Source organism: Mchenga conophoros, linkage group LG18, assembly GCF_057382185.1.
Source record: "Mchenga conophoros isolate Kocher_MC1m ecotype Shallow Benthic linkage group LG18, M_conophoros_male_GT1.1, whole genome shotgun sequence".
NCBI lineage: Eukaryota > Metazoa > Chordata > Actinopteri > Cichliformes > Cichlidae > Mchenga > Mchenga conophoros.
Window position 1 is genome coordinate 12,580,375 of NC_140543.1, and position 21,963 is coordinate 12,602,337.

General features: G+C 38.6%; 1 protein-coding gene and 1 long non-coding RNA gene across 4 annotated transcripts in view; one reads left to right on the plus strand and one right to left on the minus strand.

Annotated features, from left to right (window-relative positions):
- Positions 1-8,236, minus strand: part of LOC146553325 (uncharacterized) — a 60,295-nt gene extending 52,059 nt beyond the window's left edge. Inside the window, exon 1 of the long non-coding RNA XR_014889554.1 lies at positions 7,991-8,236. This is a non-coding gene — a long non-coding RNA (uncharacterized LOC146553325). The remainder of the gene's footprint in view (positions 1-7,990) is intronic.
- The window catches only part of LOC146553326 (netrin-G1-like), a 64,595-nt gene that overhangs the window by 26,110 nt on the left and 16,522 nt on the right, over positions 1-21,963 (plus strand). For all 3 annotated transcript variants that reach the window (XM_085254978.1, XM_085254976.1, XM_085254979.1), the window contains exon 3: positions 4,291-4,934. In XM_085254978.1, the coding sequence (XP_085111104.1) occupies positions 4,291-4,934 (644 nt within the window). The remainder of the gene's footprint in view (positions 1-4,290; positions 4,935-21,963) is intronic.

Genomic DNA, 21,963 nt, shown 5'->3' on the forward strand with positions numbered 1-21,963 from the left:
AGTTTTTCGGTCTCTTACATCATTGTGGAGTTATTTTACAACATGTCTTTAGTTCATTGTGATTTGTGGACTTTGTTTAAGGACAGCTTTTTTTATTCTCTACCACCACATTTCAATCAAGTTGAGGTCTGGACTTTGACTTTGTCATTGCAACATTTTGATTCTTTTCTTTTTCTTTCTTCAACCATCAGCTGAATGCTCTAGACGAGCAAACTATCAAAACCTCTGTCTGCAGAGAGTTTCTTGGACTTCATGCAGTTAAAATCAGCCCTGACTCGCAGTCTGCATTATTTTTTTTTACTGTTTTTTCCATCTACAAAACTGTCAGGTTTTCAGAAAGTATTGCAGAGTGGTTGATAGGTCTGAGTATTTTCAAAAGCCACAGAAAATTAAGCTAGCTAATTTAGGGCTTTTTAAAATGGATAACTAAACAGTTACAAGCAAATAAAAGTTGGTTTCCACCTAAATTATTCTGTTTGAAGGAAAAATATGAACTCAGCTTTCAAATTATTTTGACCTGCAGGTCTAACAGTACTACTTGCTTGCACTGTTAATGTTCACTGTCTTTTTGTAACAATCAGTCAGTTACAATCATCTGACTGTGAAACCACTGGCATCACTGTGTGTCTGCAATCATCCTGTGTGCAGAGACCTCTTTTATAGAAGTGCTCCCACTTATTGATAATTAATTTATTAGCCGCACTGTTTAGGAGAACCTGGCTGCTATTTTTTAAATACTTATTTATCCAGGTAAAAAATCTCATTCAGATACAAATCTCATTTCCAAGAGAGACCTGGCAACTTAATTCCTGAAAGTAAGAATGTTTTTCACAAATCTGCATAGAGTCCTTGGAAAACTTTGCTTTTCACGTGACCATAAGGACCGTGCAAACATGTTGGCTACTATAATTCTTCTAATTTGACAATTAGTTTTGTCTAAATGCTTTCTGTCTGTTAAATGTGAAATAAATCTTCTTGTCTACTAAAATAAGGTGATATTTAAAAAAAATTTTAAAAAAAAACATGCTGCTTTAGCAAAAATGTGTTTTTAGTATTTCAAACATGCAGTGGAATTGATATTGTAGTCGAATCATATCATCACCATGAAACATTTTGGTTAGAAGTGGTGCCATTATTACTTCAATTATATTTTTGTGGCACCAGTTAATTTGTTTGGCCACATTTTTCATTTGATCAATATCTCATTTTAGTCCAAAACTCAGGGGTTTTTTTTCCCCCAAATCCTCTGCTGACTACTTGCCCCTATGATCACAGGTAAAGGATCAAGTTGAGAGGGTTTAATTGTTTTTTAATAGCTTCCCCCCCCGGCATAGCGCTGTAGCCTTGGTCTTGAATGACCACAGAAGGTATTGATCTTCATAAGGCACTGTTTTTGTTGTTAAATAACCACCACAGGAAATCCGATGGAAGGTCCTGACCTTTGTCTAAGTCTTTCATTTCACCTAAACTGGGCTATATGAAAGCAGTGAAGTATGGTGGGGTTTACTGGTAGAAACTAAATACTGTACATGTCACTTCACGTTCAACTGGAAAAGAGACTTTAGATTATTGTTTGTTATTAATGATGGACAGGGCTTTTATGAAAGGTTTGTCCCCAGCCAGCTCCCAAATATGAATGGGCTGTTTGGTTAGAGTGATCACTTCCCCGAAGGCCTGAAAGTTGAGGCAGGCACTAAGAAAATGATTATGGATCAAATTTATGACTGCTTTCCACTGGTCTCCCAACACTTCTACTAGTGTGATGAAGCAAATTTCTCTCTTTTTAAAGCCTCTGTTCACTCTGTTTCTCACTGTTCTGCTGGGAAATTGTTTTTCTCATTAGCTACGGACGCCGTGGTCGGAGTTCTTCATATCGACTGTGAATAAGGCTGCCATTTCGGAAGATGCAAAAACAGCCACCCCACTGCTCCCCGAACCAAACCATGACAACAAATAAATCAAATATAGGTGAAAATTCATGGTCTTGAATGACAACAGGGAAATCACTCTCTTACAATATATTTCTCTCCCTCCCTCTCTCTATAGGTAACATTAAGGTTTGAGCTCTGAGCAGACCTCCAAGGCTGTTCAAGCACAAGTAGGGAATATAAGGAGCCTTAGCACACATCACTGGTAAACAGTTGACTCAAGTACAATTTATTGTCCCTGTGGCAGAACTCAGGCAGCCACCAACCTGCCTATTACTGCGCAACTCTCTCCTTCAAATCTCTCTTTCTCTGTGTTTCTACAGCCCGGCCTTTCAAGCTTTTGTGTTAGCTTTGTATGTGTGTGGGTGTGCATGGGCGTGAGAGGAGAATACTTTTAGCAGCTGAAGTCTTGCTTTAAAAAAGGTTACATTCACTTTCCCTCCCACTCTCTCTTATTCTTACAATCTGTGGTGGCAGCATAACCCTTATTACCCTCCTAATTGGATCATGCAATGCTCCTTTGAGTCAGCTGAGCAGGCCTAGTGACCCACAATCTTTCAGTCTTGTCATCAAATAGTTATCACTTTTAGCTGAGGAGTAAGGAACTGATAACATATCATAGTCTCACAGGAAATAATGCGGTCTCTGGAGAGCTATATCTAAAGCAGGGAAGTCATCCATACATTTTCCTGTGAAGAAGATAAAGCATCACTTTTTTTTTCCCTCTTTGGGGAGGAGATATTTGATGCACTTACTCAAAAACAAAAAGCAGCTACTGGTCTTTTCAAATGAAATATAATAGCGTCTGCTTATCAGTATTCCTGGCAGTGATCTTCAGAGAAAGTGGCAGTCTGGGTTGAATGCACTACAATATTGGAGAGATAAGGGACTAATGTTGCAGATAGCACTTTTCTCACCTTTAGATAATTTTGCGTGTAGAGTGTTGGATGATTGCTGATTATCGAACCGCTTTACAGTTGATCTGAATCTCTTCAGCACTTAACCTCATTGTTCCTGCAGCAGAGGTGAGAGGAATGTCGATTGGAGTGTGTCTTCTGCTCTCTGGGCCTGTTTCAGCTCTCTCTGTTCCTCTCTTTGCCATCCACACACACACACACACACACACACACACACACACACACACACACACACACACACACACACACACACACACACACACACACACACACACACACAAACACATTCAGAGCTCTCTATCCCTCTCACTCACAAACAAACACACAGACATCAAGAGCTCCTCTTTTCCTCTCACAAACATGCTCACTCAAACATCCAGACTCACTATGGTACAGAGCAGACACAGGCCTATGAAAAATGCATGTCCCTTTGCGTGTTTCATAAGAAACACTCATCAGGATTCCATTCCCATCTCACCTGAAATACAACACAGGAATATCAATTACGAAAGCAATTTTGGTGGCAGTTTAGGCAGGGAATTCGTGCAGCTAGAATATGGCATCCACAGTGTCATCTTAGTGAGAGGGTCACTGTCTCCTGGAGCAGATTATAAAATACACATTGGCCCTGAATGTGATAGAATGTTACTGAGTACAGCAGTGGGATCGTGAGCCAACAAGGCAATGTAAAAGTAAATAACTTTTCAAGTTAAAGTACCTCAACCTGTGGGATATTTTTGGATGAGAATATTGCTCAATGTTGCCTTATAACTGTTTTGTAAGTTGTGGCATTTCTACTGAATACTTTATGAAAAACTAAATATTTACCTACCGTTTTGACAAGTCACTTGCCAAGCTTTCTTTTCTAAAACCACAAAGGGCCGCTTTTAAACTGTCAAGTACATAGTAGAAAACAATTTCTGTGCAAAGGTAAACTGGCACGTTAAAATGTTTCAGTATTGGCTGCATTTCTATTGTTTTACAGCTGCTTTGATCAGTTCTGATCAAATCCATGTGCTGTAGCATTGCCTGCCTGCCTGTTTAGCTGAGGGAGTTGCTCCCTGATAGATTGTACAGGTGTTAAAAGGGAAGCAGTGTATAAAGAAGTGCATTTTCAACATACCTTGCACACTGAACGCTTGTCAGCGAATTGTGAAATCTTAATTCACTCTCATGAATAGGTCGTGCAGTTTTAACTTTCTTTTGGTAAATTTGATGTTGCATTCATTTTTATGCTACAGTTGTCTTGTGCTTTTCACTAAAATTATTACAGATACTGAAGTTTTCTTGCACATGTTAAAGAGCTCACATCATCGCTCAATGGGCATTTTTAAAGTAATACATTTTTAAGAATATACTTTTAAATACTGGATTGCATCACATACAGAATGGGGCAAAAACAAACATGTTAATCGATACTTGTATCTTTTTTTGTTTTTTTATAGGAGAATCCTTATATGTGCAACAATGAATGTGATGCTGCCACTGAGGAGCTGGCTCATCCTCCAGAGTTGATGTTTGACATTGAGGGTCGCAACCCGACAACTTTTTGGCAATCAACGTCATGGAAGAAATACCCAAAGCCTCTGCAGGTCAACATCACGCTGTCATGGAACAAGACAATTGAGCTGACTGATGACATCGTACTCACATTCGAGTCAGGCCGACCAGAACAGATGGTCCTGGAAAAATCACTCGACTACGGCCGGACCTGGACCCCTTACCAGTTCTACGCCACTGACTGCCTGGACGCTTTCACCATGGAGCCCAAGACAGCGAATGACCTCACCCAGCAGACCTTGCTGGACATCATTTGTACCGAGGACTACTCTAGAGGGTACGTGTGGAAGAATGACAAGACAGTACGTTTTGAGATAAAGGACCGCTTTGCATTGTTTGCTGGGCCTCGACTACACAACATGGCCTCACTATATGGCCAGTTGGATACCACCAAGAACCTGAGAGACTTCTTCACAATCACTGATCTAAGGATTAGGCTGCTGAAGCCAGCCACTGGAGCCACCATGGTAGATGAGAACAACCTATCTAGATACTTCTACGCAATCTCTGACATCAAAGTGCAGGGCAGGTAAGCTCTTTTACATATGGTAATGTTCAGTAGTAATAGTTTCCTCAGAAAGTATTCAGATTCTTAGCATTTTTGCACTTCAGCTGTTTTTTTCCACGTTGAGCAGATTTTTACCTGCTTTATTAAGATGGACTTGCAAAGATGAGCATTTTGGGGGTCAATATTTTACTCCCAGTCTAAACAACTTAGCCACGATGAAGAAGTAGTAGTAGTCTTTGGACTCTTTGATTTGTGGCTGATTTCATTCCCGTGGCACATCTGAGCATTCTCCCTGTCCTTGCTATTGAGGTTCACCACCATGTTTCACTGTAAAGGTATTTGCCCTTAGGCTGTTCAACAGACATAGTATTCGACAGCAGGGTTCAGAACAGTCTGTCTCATCAGGACATAGAATCTTTTCCTTTATATTTTACTTTAAATTCTGTTTGTCAACTCAGATGTGAGCTTTCATGTGTTTCTTGGTTCATTATATTTAGCATTTCTAGTATAAAGGTTTGACTGATGAACAACGGCAGAGTTGGTTGACAACCAACTCCATAAAAAGGTCTGGTCATTCCAAACCTCCCTTATTTCAGAGTCACTGAGATGACAGATTTATGGAAACTGAAACTTTAGAAATGATTTTACACTGCTGATCCACACCGTGTCACAGTTTTAACAGAAAGGTCTGCAGAGAGTTTCTTGGACCTTGTGTCAGTTAAAATCAGTCCTGGCTGGCAGTGTCCATTATTGTCAATTACATCTGCAAAAATTTAAAATCATCTTTCCATGTCATCATTATGAGCTATTGATTTTTTTTAAACTACGTAAATTTCCATCTACAAAACTGTCAGGTTTTCAGAAAGTACTGCAGAGTGTTTGATAGGTCTCAATATTTTTGAAAGCCACAGAAAAGATAGCTAATTTAGGGCTTTTTAAAATGGATAAGTAAACAGTTACAAGCACGTAAAAGTTGTTTTCCCCCTAAATCATTCTGTTTGAACAAAAACTATGAGCTTATCATATATATGCATGCATGCATGCACACACACACACACACACCTTAATAGGTTGTTGTAGTTGCATATTTGTGTTTATGTTCAGTGCTACTGAATGAATGACAAATGATTTTGACTTGTAGGTCTAACAATACTACTGGCTTGTATTGTTGTTAATGTTCACTGTTTGTATCAGTCAGTTACAATCACCTGACTGTGAAACCACTGGCATCATTGAGTGTCTGCAATCATCCTGTGTGCAGAAACCACTTGAAAAAAAAAAAAATTGCCTGGAGACAGTACTTTACATTTTGTCCCCCACTGTCCAGATATGAAGTGAGATGAATGATTGAAAGACTGGATTCATGTTGATAAGCAGGCTTCCTAATGAAAGAAATTGGTACAAAGGTACACTGTTAGAAAAAACATCTTTAAAAAAAAAAAAAAAAAAAAAAAAAAAAAAAACAGTAATATTCCGGCAGCTGGGGCACCAAAATAATACCGTAAAATAACAGAAAATAACTCAAAAATACGGTTATTTCCAGTAATGAAAATACAATTTGTTGCCCTAATTTTACATGGGATTTTGCCTTTTTCAAGTGCTTTTAAACATTAAATTAGGAACAAATTAATGGATTCCATTCATATCGCGCATTTTGAGACCCTCAAAGCGCTTTACAATTCCACTTTATAATTCCCCTCTGGCCAATATCAGTAGGCGGTAGGTGAAGTGTCTTGCCCAAGGACACAACGACCAAGAGTGTCGGAGCCGGGGCTCGAACCGGCAACCTTCTGATTACAAGGCGAACTGCCAACTCTTGAGCCACGATTGCCCTAAATAGCAATAATGATAATAATAATAATTATTTGATGTAAAAAAAGTTTATAAGAATCATTTTATGCATTTTTCCATAGCATTACATTTTCAAATAACGGACAAATATTTGTGAAATCATGATACATTTGTGAATGTATTTTAACAATCTAAATATGCATATGTACAGACAAATACATTAAAAAAAAAAAGAAAATTATGTTTTATTACATTACAGTGATTTTACGTTAATTTATGTAGCGAGTAAAAGCCACCGAGTAACTGCTAAGGGCCTCTATACTACTCATGCAAACTTTCAGGACCAAAGCTCTTACAGAAACGAGCCCAGAATAAACGGGACAAGAGGGTCGATATCAGTCAGATACGTTAAAATTTATTATTTTAAAAGAAAACAAAGGGTTTGCAAAAGGCCTAAAACATCAAAATGGGGAAGGTCACTAACGACCACAATATAGTTTTATTGGTGCAACCTGCCCATATGGAAAAGATATATATAAATCTTATAAAGTTTGTATCTGTCTTGTGTGAAACTTGTATGAAAAGCATATAAGAGTGAAAACAGATATAAGGTCCCTTGAAAAATTATATAATGAAACTTGTATGTTTTGGATACTTACTAAAACAATATATGAAAGTAATGAGAAAGTGGCCACTTTCATGAGTAATCACATTTTTTACTATTTCTTTCTGTATTCACAGTTTTTACCATTTCTTTTCCGTATGGGTGCCAGCAATGCAACTATCACCTGAGGGCTTGCTCTACCCCGGTGGTCCCAGATGCTCGCTGCTTTAAAAGAAACAAATCCACCCCAAATAAATACGAGCCCAACAGAACACTTATCGCATGCACTGTGTTTTAGTTCAGGCAATAATTGGTGCCACTAAAATCACTCTTAATAAAACTTATTCACTGCAAATCCACACGGAGCACCTCTAAAAGACCTAATTCCCCTAAGGTAAGAGCCCAGCTCCGGGATTGCACATTGCCCGACTAATATTGCACCAGCCCAGTAGAAATAAAAACAAACCCAGCATAAAAAAAAAATCAGTTTTAAAAGGTGACCCTACTCTAAAACCAACTTGGGAGAAAAACGCAAAGAAAAAGAGAAGGAGGAAAAAAAACAGTGACAAATTCACATGTGCAGCCTGTCCTGCAGAAGGCAGTACAATATAAATTAGATTGTAGTGCATAAATATACTTTTTTTTTTTTTTTTTAAATGTCAAATGTATTAAGTTAACATACCTCCAGCAGACAATTGTGTTTGCTGCACACCTGGCTTGTCTTCTAAAATCACTACTAGAAACATAAAATACAATAAACATCAAATACATTTCAACGAATTTTTAAAAAAAGCACTGAAAGAAAAACAGCCTGTACCTCGAAACTCTGCTGTAGAGGTTTAAAACAACCGTTTGTGTAGAAGACAATTAAAACTTCTCAGGCTCTTCACCTACTCACACAACAATTGTTCACAGCCGCTCATCAGTACAAATGAAACGACGAGCACCTGCTGCTACTTGGGTCCCCTGGGTCCTAAAGCCTTCCCCATTGCATTTACATTTGAAATGTGAAATCAAAGTCTATTGATGTAAATGTAACGATATTCTAGAAGAACAGTACAAAACTGTAAAATACACAGTAAAATACTTTTATATTAGGATTTTTTTTTACAGTGTAATTCAGAAAGATAGGACGCTGAGTACCACTCTTATAGTAACCTTTTAAACTTTCACAAGTGTTTAGTTTGCAAAGGCTAAGTTCAATGCAGCCTTTTTATTTAATTTGACCAGAATTTTGGGAGAAGGAGCAGACTGAGCTGATACTAAATTTCTTAATTATTTATCAGAAAAATAACTTGACAGACGAATGGCTGGAGGATTAAGAAACAATCATTGAGTCAAGCTGTAGATCAAGAGTTACCTTACTTACTTCAGTTAAGTGTTTGCTTTGAAAATCTTCTGGCCGTGCAGTCAATAGCCAGTCAAGACCATTACTGTCAGAAAAATAAATGCCTGAATTGGTGTTTGGTGTGATGGCTATATTTAGTGCACAACTTGCTATCTGTTAGGTTGTATACCTACAAAATATCCCAAGATGAGAAGAGCATAAACTCAACAATATTTGCTGTAACTTAGATGATGTCATGAGAGGGAGGAGCTGGGGAAGAGTTGGGTTACAAAGCACCTTGCAGATGTGGAGCAATTGTAGAAAACAATGTAACCATAAATGTGGTGAGATCCATAAAAGGCTATCAGCTAATAGCCTTTTATCAGCTGTTTTCTGATGGCAATGAGAGCTACTGATATTTTTATCAGTAGAATTGTTTTCTGATTATGAACATCCATTATTTTGGGGTAATTGTCCAAAAGATCTGTTTAATTAATTTTGCCATTCTGTCCACTGGCACCTAAAAAAGGTATTTGGTGCTGAGCTCTTTTTCAAGCCTATAACCATATTTGACATATTTTAATTTCAATACTCTTCAACAAGAGTCAATCCCTCTTTTTCCTATATTTAAACAACCATGCTTTGTTTAGTAAAATCAAGGGAACTTATGGTGCGCGTTTAATTTACATAAAGTGTGATATTACAGAGAATAATAGCGTTTTTTTTCAGTGAGTCATCAGAATGCCTCTGTGAGGAAAGGAAATGGAAACACTGTCATTTCATGATGCATGGAAATCACCCACATGATGATCATAAAGCCTCCACAGCTGCTCTCCAAATGGGACCTGTGCTGCTTTCTGCAGTGAGTTTATAGGAGGGTAACTAGGTTGGTAATGACCCATCAGATGGGCCCTAGGTGAATTAAAACAGTTAGTCCCTAATTAGAATTCAGTCAACTTCAATGGCAGATTAGAACCATTAGCACATTGGCTAATTGGTAGGAGACTAATCTTGTAATTAAGAGCATTTGCAGCTGATTAAATGGTAATCATCAGGGACACATCAGTGAAACGTGAATACATTTACAATTACCAGGCTGTTGTTCCAAATTTAGCCTTGCCTTCTTTAATAACGAGTAGATTTATGTTGTGTCAATGAGGTTTCCTATTTGAGCGAGCAACACTTTTTGTTTCAGAAGTAACAGTTTCACAGGTCTCTAATATTCTTATTATTACACTGCTCAAAAGATTAAAGGAACATTTTGAATACACATCTGATCTCACTTGGAAGAAAAACATGCTGGATATGTATACTAATATGGGCTGTGTAATGTGTTAGAAAAGAAAGGATGCTACATCGTTTGATGGAATTGAAAACTATCAAACTACAGATGATTGAATTAACAAACACCAAAACCTCACAGTAAAAAAATGGTTCTGCAGGCTTGTTCTTTTTCGGAAATTTCATTTTAATTGCTCAAAATGTTACTCAGTAGTTTGTAAGGCCTCCACATGCTTATATGTAAGCCTGACAATGTTGGGAAATGCTCCTAATGAGACGATCAATGCATCCTGTCAGGATCTCCTCCCAGATCTGGATCAGGGCATCAATTGAACTTCTGGACAGTCTGAGGTGCAACCTGCCTGTGTCAGTGGTATCAAATCCTTCATTCTCCAGGAACTGCCTGCATACTCTGACTACAATTACCACTCCCGGTCATGGTTATGAGCCAGAAGGAACCCAGGACCCACTGCACCAACACTGAGTCTGACAGTAGGTCGAAGGATTTCATCTCAGTACCTAATTGCAGTTCGGGCGCTGTTGCCGAGTCTGTAGAGGTCTTTACATCCCTTCATGGACATGCCGGTTGAGTTGGTGAGCACAAGGCCCACTAGCCCACCAACCGCCTCAAGGCACCCTCATGAAGTCTGTTTCTGATTGTTTGGTCAGATACATTCACACCAGTGGCCTGCTGGAGGCCATATTATGATGCTCTTGCACTCGGAGCTCTCCAAGAATAGTTGCCTGTCTCCTGGAATCTCCTCCATGCTCTTGAGACTGTGCTGGGAGACGCAGCAAAACTTCTGCCAACAGCATCATGATCATGTGCCATCATGAATTTGGAATACCTGTGCAACCTCTGTAAGGTCAGGTGTCACCTTATGCTACCTGTAGTGACACTGAGCCAATACAAATGCAAAACTAAGGAAAAATAAAAATATGAGGCAGGCATAAGACAGATATACAATACATTCACCATGATCTTTATGGAGTACATGATACTAGTACCAGTGAGACACCTTTTTAGCATCAAAACATCTTTAACGGGCGACCGTGGCTCAGGGGGTTGGGAAGCGTATCTGTAACCGGAAGGTCGCCGGTTCGATCCCGGGGCTCTCTGTCCTGGTCGTTGTGTCCTTGGGCAAGACACTTTGCCCTACTTGCCTACTGGTGTTGGCCAGAGGGGCCGATGGCGCGATATGGCAGCCTCGCTTCTGTCAGTCTGCCCCAGGGCAGCTGTGGCTACAACCGTAGCTTGCCTCCACCAGTGTGTGAATGTGAGAGTGAATGAATAGTGGCATTGTAAAGCGCTTTGGGTGCCTTGAAAAGCGCTATATAAATCCAATCCATTATTATTATTAACCTTTCATGACTGTCATTAAACAAGCTGCTGGAAGTATTCCTCAGAGACTTTGGTCCTGAATTGTGGACACAAGGCAAGATAGATCCATGCGTTTATGTTTTTTACTCCAACTTCTGACCGTACCAACTGAAAATAAATATGAAGCTCTTCAGGCAACATTTTTCCATTCTTTGTGCAAATTGTAGTATCAGATTACTGTTCTTATTTGGCAGGAGTGGCCTTCGCTGTGGTCTTCTACTGCTGTAACCCAACTGCTTCAAGACTGTGTTATGAGTTCAGAGATGCTCTTCCTCATACTTTGGTTGTAATGTGTGTATATTTGAGTTACTGTTTCTTGTGAACTTGAACATTTTGGTTATTTTCCTCTGACCTCAGGCATCAAAAAAGTATTTTCATCCAGAGAACTGTCTCTCACTGGATAATGGACCATTCTCTGTTAACCCTTGATATGGTTGTGTGGGAAAAACCAAGTAGACCATCACTTTCTGAAATATTTACACCAGCCCATTTGGAACAATACCCATGCCACATTGAAAGTCACTCCTATCACAGTTTTTTCTATTCTGATACCAGGTGTGAACTTCAGCAGGTCATCTTGATATGTCTACATCCTAGATGACTAACAGGCGTACCTAACAAAGTGGCCAATGAATGTACATATTTTGCAGTAAACATAGTCTTTCAATATTCATTCTTTTTTGTGTAAACATGAATTGATGAGTTTTAAATTGCAGAGATTGCTCCACAGCACAGAATAGCATCTCCCACAGATATCTTATTCTGCCATTCATTAGAAAGAGTAGCAAAAGGTTGAATGTGAGGAAAATAAGCTATTTTTCCCAATTTTCCACCTTGCCCCTGGGCATCAAATTCAATTTTTGACCAAAAGTTTGCACTGAGAAAGAAAAGAAAATAAACATACGATTTTTGTCCAGAGGTGGATCAGTAACTCACATGAAAGAGGGTGATGGAGGCAGGTGGGGAGAGACTGATTAGAGTTCCCACCAGCCTCAGCAGCCTTCTGGCTACAACCAAATGTGAAAGCCTTATCACAGAATGGCCATCCTGTCCAAGAATTCCCAGAATACTCCACAAACACTGATAAACTTTAACTGACGTATACACACAGTCTCTCTCTACCACACACACGCACACACACACACACACACACACACACACACACACACACACACACACCAGAATATTTAGTCTCAAGTTACATCCTGAAGTGTTTGTAAATGTGATGTTATTGCTCTGAACATAAATATTAAATGATTTTTTCACGGTGATCTATAAGTTAGGATTTGGATGTACATATTTTGCAGTGACACACTGTCTTTCAATATCCTTTTTAGTGTAAACACAAATTGTTGGTGTGGATTTATCCAAAAAATGTCATTTTCAAAACCCACAAACATAACATAGTAATGATAATTTTCCCTTTTTTGTTTATTGCATGTCATGATAATTTGGGGCTTTTTACGATTTTTTTTTTTTTTTTGATAAAATATAGAGTGCGTATGTAACCCCTGACTCACTTTAAATGGTTTAGAACAGCCAAAAGTACAGACCAGTGGCTAGGTTTGACAAGATTACAATAGGAACTGAGGTGGATGCGAAATGAAATGGCTGGAGACAGGAAATGAGTGACAAAAGGTTTTTTGTTTTTTTACAGAAATGAAAATAAAATGAGACACAAATTCCACAATAACAGCAGTAATAGTAATAATAAGCCAGCATAAGCTTGTTGTATCCATTCCAAAACCAGTCTTGATATGTGTTTGGAATCATTGTCCTGTTGGAACCCCCAACTGTGTCCAAGTTTCAGCCATTTGCCTGTTGGTTTGAGGGGAAGTTGAAGATGTTGAGAAGTTGCCACGTCATAACTTGTCGTACTAAAGGCAGCTCAGTCCGCTTCCTACTGAATGTCTTTAAATCTGACAGCTTCATGCCCAAGAGGAAGGATTTCAGAGCAATGAAAAGCGTTTGGTTTCTCTATGTGGACAGCTTCAAATTTCAGGCAAGCTCGATGCTGTCGATTTAGGAGATGGACTCCTTTTTTTGATCAGCAGCCTCTCCGTCCATGGCAATGTAAAACTCATTTTACTGTGTACAGTGATCCAGCAGTTTTCAGTTCATGGCAGTCTTGAACCTTGGTGGTTCCTGGGTTGTTCCTAAACATCCTAATCAGTTTCTTCTAATCTAACAGTCACAGTTTGTTACACATCCAATTAACTTGCATTAGTTGTTAGAGCTGATGGTTGTGGAATCAGCATCGGTTTAGAAATGTCTTCCCAACTTGTCCTCCCAGTGCACTAGACAGGTGTCTCAACGACTCAGCACACAACCACAATGCAATTAATAATTATCCTTCTAAGATATCAATAAGTTACTTTCCCACTATTTTCAGTATCGGTCAGTTCAATTATTGCTGTTAAGCAAATCCTTTTTATGCTGTCAAAGAGATCATTTGTAGTCAATCATGATTACTAACAAGAAGTTTATAGACATTCAAATATCATGTTTTGCCTAAACTGCTATACATCACATCTCTATCACTAAAATCTTATGATTTTTCACTGAATGTGCGTTCATCCATACAGCTGTAGTAGCTATCACAAATAAACTGACAATGTGCTTTAAAAAAGAAAACGGCAGCTTTTCCTATTTGGTTCATTTATAAAAGGCATGCAGATGGCATATCTTAGCAGATTCACATTACAAAAGTGAGGAACCTTGAGTTTACCTCTTAGGGCAGCCAAGAAAAGGAGTAGATTTCTCCTTTAATAATCTACGAGTTGTTTATAAAATGCCTCAACAGTGCTTTGATTCAAAATGTACCAATACTGTCACAAATCATCCCCTGTAATGATTTATTGTGACAGAAAGGAGATGGGTAAAAGGGAAAAGAATTGAAATGGAGTTCTCCTTTTCACCTTTTCTGAATAGAGAGTCAGAGAGTGCGGCACTGCTAGCTGTGCTATTGATTTCTAATGTTATTCCACATCAACAGAAAACAAAAACCTTGAACCATGCAAGCGGGCCCACCTTTCTCGTCTCCCTCTCCATCTTTCCTCACTTATTGATCAGATGTCTGCTTGTTAATTAAGACATGACCGCTACCGGCAGGTTGCGTGGTCACCGCTGCACATCTGCAGGGCTGCAGTGGGGCCTGGGAACGAGAGGCATCTAATCTATAAGTGCTAATGTGCTATTTCTCGTATTCTCCATGTCACGCTCTAGATTTTTTCACCTTTTCTCCTTTATTTCTTTCTTTGAGCATCACTGTTTCGTTCTCCTTCATTTCCCATTTTACACAGAACGGTCTCAAAGTAACATTAAAATTAGCAACTGTCAACAACATGGCTACGGTTGCCTCATGATGGATACTGTGTAAGATCACTTCAGGATCACAGATTGCTAAACATGAGGTTCTTTTTAGGTGAGACAGAACATAGAGAAAATCTGTGGTTTTTGCTCTGTTGTATGAACAAAATCACCTTAGTAGATAAAGCGCCTTTAGATGCGTTTAGATGAACACTGTCCTGTGTATGAAAGGATTTAAACACCCCCTGTTATCTTGCAAGTGCAATTTTGTAAATAAAATATTGATTTGTCTTCCGCCTGCTATTCATTTATTTGTTTGTGTCAATTTTTGTTAGTCTTTTTAAAGTTCCTGTCACAGTCCAATGTTGGGAAGGCAGTGAGGACATCCCAAATGCACACCAAAGCAAGTCAGGAAAAGTTGATTATGGGTTAATTGGGGAAAAAAGGATCAAGCAAACAAAACAGGAGGGTGAGAACAGAATAAAGACTGTAAGTAAGGCAAGAAATCTCAGAAGGCAATAAAGTAAACAGGACAAAACAAGGCTGGAATGCTTGATTGAACATCCAAAGACAACCTGGGAAGAGTACATTTGGAGAGACAGAGAATCTTGAATATATTGTACACTATGCCAGAGTGATGAATGGAAATAGACAGGCTAATGGGAAAACTGGGAGCAAGGTGATGTGGGTGTGGCAGACATGAGACTAGGTGGAAGGGGTGAGGAAAAGCAGCACTCTCACATATCTAGTATTAAAACTTGATATCTTAGCCATGAAAGACTATAGCACTTTCTAAGTTGACTGTTGGTTGGGAATTGTACAATCATTATACTTGTGTTTAGTGTAGTTAGTGTAGCTGTGTTTAGTGTTAGCAAAGATGCAGATTTTCTTCTCTTGTGTGAGTATTTGTCTGAAATGTTCATTTAATCAAAGTAAAAGGTCTGAGGTCCATTAAACAGCCTTCTTACTGACAGAGAAATTTCATGACACAACAAAGAAAAAAGCATTAAAAGAAGACGTTGTGCTTTTTCTTTGACTGATGTCAGTCGTGAATCTTTAGAATGACCATAGACTGGCTGAATATAGATCAACCAAGAGATATTGCTGAAATGCCACAATCATTTTCCAAGACATTGCAGTTGCTTGGTCATATGTTTTGTTAATGGTTGAATGTGATTGCTTTCAGAATGCACCTGTATTTTCATTTTATTTTCAATGCTGTGGTTTGACTGGTAGGTCTCACTGGGATGTATTTCCATTTTGAATAGGTTTAATTTGTAACAACTGACCATTATGACATCTTGATAAAAATGAATATTTTACTTTGCCATCTGTAGTAGAGTAATGCTGTGGCTGCATCGGTTGGTTTAGTTAGATATGCAACCAACTGGCAGATACTGCAAAAGCATGAATAGATTACAGTTGTTGTGGGTGAATACAAGATTGCAGATGGCATGCCTTGGCTAGGATTATGGGCTGTACTTGCGTAACTTTTGTGTAATAAGCCAGTTTTAAACTTAGAATAGACATGATATGCTAGTTTTTCTATCAACAGATCTAGTGCAGATCAGTGTAAAACACAAGCTTTGTAACACATAAGAGTTGTGTTGACATAACTGCAGGCTTTCAGAAATTAAAAAGAGATCCTTTATCCCCCACTGACTTTTTATGCTGACAAATTTTAAACCAAACCAAATTTTCAAAGACCAAAAATTATTTTATCCTGAACAGTTCCTCTGAGGTAGACATGGGAGTTATTCAAAGGCAATTTTAATAAAAAGAATAATAGGTTTAGATAAGGTATGAAACATTTTACTGTTATTTTACACTCCCAAATGTTCCCCTCAAGCCACAGAAAAACTTTACATCTCCCTCCCCTTGTGGGAATCCTAAGTGCATAAAAGTACTGTATCCCACATTTCAACTGTATCTTGCACTTAAAAGAAGACTAAATTTGTAGCTCTTCCCCAGTGCCATCACATGATGGTTACCACACCCCATTGAACTGCATAAAGAAGATCTAAACCCAGAGGATATCTATCAGTTTGTGTCTCAAAGAGCTGCACACAGGAATTGGGGAAAAGCAGAGTAATGACATTATGCCACGTTATCTCCTGTATAATGTGCCTACACATTTCCCTCCCTCATTTAAACTAGAACTGACATTTGAATATCATTCTATGCAAAAGATAGCCTTTTTACTGTCTCTGCAGATCTTTCTTTCAAGTTTCTCAGTTTATATCAGTGTTTGTAGCACTATAGATTTTCTCCTTAAGTCTTAGTTTAATCCATCTCCCATATTCTACAATTGAAGCCTGTGCTGCTGACAAATGGCAGTAGTTTGACCTTGATTGGAGAATGTTTTGCAAGTTCATAACATCACAGTGTATCTGATTTGGGAAATGCTTAGCAGTTTTGCTCTGCAGTGTGGTATTTTGTGCTGATAATATTGTAGAGCTGCTAGTTGTGTTCTAGGATGTCACCCTTAACAGGACTGAGAAGTGACTTATTTTAAAACTACTGCACAGAAAACCCATGCTCTGTGAATCAGCTTAGTCGCTGGGTTCTTACCATGGCTTGTTCAATTTTATACTTTTTCGTCCTGAAGAATTTTTACATGGAAATTTTCCAGAAACCAAAATCACCTTCTTTGCATAATTTCTCTTTCCCTCCCTTGTAGGAGGTTGCCCTCAGAGTGTGTCAGACCTTGCTGCCATGGCCCAAGATTTAACTGTGCACTAATTGCATTTAAATGATACCCAACCTACAGGTATATACAGTACGTAAAAATCTAAGTATAGCGGGTTAACGAGCTTGAGTGACCATTTATCATTATCAAGCTATAGAAAACATAAAAAGTCCTTATTAGTTGTTGTGTACAGTTACAGCACAGTGTATCTGAAAGAAATACTGATAGAGTTGTTACTTTTTAGGTTATTAATAAAGGGTGATTAATAAAAGGATTTTTGATATTTATGCTTTTTAAAAAATTCAAATTTTACATTTTACAAAGTTTCACTGACACACGACAAAGTGAATAGCTGGAAGGAGATATATTGTTCAAAGCACTGTGTCTCACTGTGACTTAAACACAGCTTTGTGTTTTGCAGTTTTTTCTTGTTAGTTTTTTTGTTACAGAATCTCTATTGCTGACACTGTAAATGCGAGCTTGCTCTTCACATAGCCACAGAAGCCAGCACAAACTGCAAACATGCTTGCACACAAAACAAGCACACCGACTTACTGGCTCTTATCCAGTCTTTTACATACAGTACACACACATACACACACTCCCAATCCTCTAAGCCCATGCCCTGTGAACCATGACAGCTGTAGCCAGCTTGATTGACAGAGTTTGAAAGTCAGGTTCAAGTGCAGGTTCACACGACCCCAGCATTACTCTGCTTCCAATGTAAGGTTCTTCCCAGCTCTGCCAACGCCTGCTCACTTATCTTCCACCAGATGTCTGTCACATGCTGCGATGTTTTCTGCCAGTCATCTCCTAGTCTCCAGTGTTTAATTAGTGCTCATTAAGGCCTAGGTTTTCTTTGTAAATAATATATGGTAGATAGAGAAAGTAAATCAACATAAGCAGTCTCCGGAGAGGATCAGAGTCATTTTTCCAGTAAAATCATCACAAATTTTCTCTTGCTACATTTATTGTATGATATTGTACGATAAGGCTATACCAGAAGTGAAACAGACAAGGTTGCTTTGGCTTCTTGAGTGCTAATGCTATATGGGCATATAAAGGTTTATGTGGGTGTTTCCACTCTTAACGAATGCAGTGGCAAATTGTTTTCTCTCCTCTTCCTATTAAAGTGCTAAAACTATTTTCCTGAAAATATTGTATTAATGCTTTCACTCATCATAATGCACTAGGTGACTGCGTGCCCATGCAAGGGCCTATGCTGTCAGATATACTGTAGAGCATGCAGCCAAACTCTGATTTTCATATTAATATAGCTTTCCCTTTCTGGTTCCTTCACTACTTCCTCCTTGTCTCAGCTGCTTAGATCACATCACGAATGATACAGCTCTCCACCATGAGGAGTGAGGTGGGATTAGGGGGATAGACATTACCATACTGTATTCCTACATCAAAGCACAACCTCAATAATAGGCCCTGTCATGTAAACAAATCACAGGCTTTCAGGGGCAGTGGCCCAAGCCATGCAAATTCAAATTTCATTTCGCTTCAGCAGAAAATTGGAGCAGGGGGAATTAACTTGTGATCCACTCCTAATATTTCTCCAGCGTTTTGTGGAGCCTTGGCGGTGCTACTCTATATTTCAATGGGGAACACAAACAATTTGCTTGACAACGTTTGCATAACACCGCGAAGAATGACAAAATTGGCCACAGCGTAGAGCGACAAAAACAAGCCTAATCGGACTCTTCAATTTCACGGTGACACAGGCTGCTGTAATGAGGTGACTCTGCGACTCACCAGCCTTTTTGTGAAAAACTTCAATGCCATCTGAAATGTGAAGGAATTCAATGTAAAGAAACCCTGGCAAGCTCACTGTGTTAGCTGGATTTGTTCTGTTCATGCTGTAGAAAGACTTGTGTTTTCTTTTCATTGCATTTTGATGTTATGCCAATTTATGAAAGGTAAAGGTGAGGCCTTCAAGCTTAAGAACACTGTACCAACTGTCAAGCATGGTGGTGGCAGCGTCATGTCTGGGACTTTTTTGCTGTCTGTGATATTTATACATTGCAGAACAATGAAGAGGACTACCTCCAAATTCTTCAATTTCTCCTCAAATCAACAGCTAGCTGGTAACTAGGGCCAAAATTTTGTATTTTAACATGACGTTGATCCCAAACACAAATTAAACCTGGTTCTGGAATGGATTAAGCAGGCTAACTTTAAGTTTCTGGAAAGGCCCCAAACTCAAACCTGTGTTTTGGAAAACCTGGTCTGTGCCAGGAAACCAACCAATTTAAATGAACTCTACTTTGCCAAGAATGATGGTCAAATATCGGAATTATGCCACACACCTGTTAATGGCTACACGCACCTGGTCAAGTTGCAATTTATTAACCAAGTATACACACACACACACACACACACACACACACACACACATTTTTTCAATAATAAATCCATACATAATAAATCAAATAATAAATCAATTCAAACTTGTGCACCCAATTGCTGTTTGAATGCAATTATTACACCCAGGAAAAACAAAACTTCAAAAAGATTACCATAGTATTCATACCCATTATGACTTCATGGCCACTTGTAATATCATTAAACCTTGACACTCACTGATATATATTTCCCCAATAACTGGTTTTAAGGTTATTCCAGAAATGTAAATATTGTCTTAGCCACTTAAGCCCCACGCCCCTGGTACCGGGGGAAAAAGGAGGAGATCACGTTTAATCGGTTATAACACGGGTTGAGAAATATAAGTCCCAACATGTGTGGTATCCACAGAAACCTCTGAATCTCAGCTAAAATCGCTTATAAATCGTTTCTACAACCACCAAACACAACGAAAACAAGCCACGATTAAACGAGCAGTTACACAAATCCGCAAAACAAACAACACCAAACAAGAAATTCTCCAAACTTCATGTAACTGGCTAAAGACAGGCTGGTTATCTTCCAGAGCTATTACTGACCCCAAACACCAAGTTTCACCACGCTCTGACCAAAATTCACTGAATGCGTCGCAAAAGAAGACCACAAAAACACACACTGCGCAAATGCTAAGACAGAAATTGGCTTACCGTCCTGATTTCTGTTATTTTTGTCGTAGCCGGTAGCCACGTGATTATCAGCAGTTACCATGCCTAACTAGCTGCATCAGAGCCGTTTCCGTCAACAACCTCCATTTTAGACCCACCTACAGACACGTGACTGGACAGACGCCACATGCAGTAAATTTGGGCCCACGGGATTTGGCCTTGCAACTTCTGATTGGTTGAAGTAACATGACCGTGACATCGTTATTGTGCTCCTATTGGCTCAAACGAATAAAAAGAGGTGTCAATCATGCAAATTGACCAAAAGAAACCAAAGTTACAGCCCCTCAAATTTTAAAGGGCCAGTGGCCAATTAAATGCTCCATGCGCACGGCAGAAAAGGCCATGTAAATGTGTGGTTAATTCCTAGAAAAATATATTTGTAAAAAAAGCATTTTTAGGCTTGTTAATAAAATTAATTAATTTCTGCTCTTTAATACCTAAAAAATTCAACTGGCCTAGTGTCCAATGTGTACCAAAAATTGACATTTATTCATGTATTGATAGTGTTGTAAATTTTTCACTATTTCACTGTAGAAACAAATCAAAATAAATCTTTGCACAGATGATGTTTATATGTTGGTTACTGAATTTCTGGAATGAAATGTGAACTGAAGCATATTTTTAAAATGGTTATATGCTGAAAAATAAATAAAAGAAATTAGGCGAGGTTAAAATCTACTTCCTTTTTCTGTGTTCCAGTCTCAGTAACTTTTACACAGTAATATCTGCTGCAATCTTTACACCTCTGATGAAATTTCACAAGTGTTAGCTTTATTTTGATACCAAGATTGTAAGCACAGAGTTTGTAATTGCAGAGAAATAATCAAATAATTTTGGGCATTTCATTTTCGAGCACGAAGCTCAGAAACCCCTTTGGGGATAAAGAGGTTAGATATTGTTTCAGGGGAAATAATTCTTTTTAAAATAAAACAAGGACTTCTGATTTTCTTATTTTGGAGCCCTGTAGCGTACTTGCACTACAGTGTTCATTCAAACAGCCACCATCTCTCTGTTAGGTGGTGGCCTTTTTTCTGTCTTTCCCAGCAACACATTGACATTCTAAAACTCTCACCAAGGCCAAAGTTTCCCTCAACAGCCTTGATCTCTCCATATCTGTCAAAGCTATCACTGGTCAGGATATGTGAGGCTCAGTACAGTGTCTTGTAGAGAAAAAGTGTCAGGAAACCTCAGTATGTATTTATACAGCATGGAGGCACATTACGGACTCTGACCATGGGTGACTTGTGTGAGGAAACAGGTGAGATATGGAGCTGAGGGAGACTGGTTTGCTCAGTCTTATCAGTCAAAGTGTCGGCCATGGGTTAAATCTCGAATGAAAAAGGGAGAAAGGCTATCCATTCTAAGATACTGTGTGTCCATTTTAGAAAAAAAAAAATCTGACAGTAGTACCAACATAAACATTTTCAGCTTTTTTAGACAATTTTCTTGCAGTGATGCTCTTTGACAAAATAGGAATAATAATGAATAATAATAATAATAATTTAATAGTATTAATCTGTTGTATTTTTTAAGTGTAAGTTATATGGAGGTGTTCTTATTTTGCCTGTTTTCATAGCAGTGGACAACGCTCTAG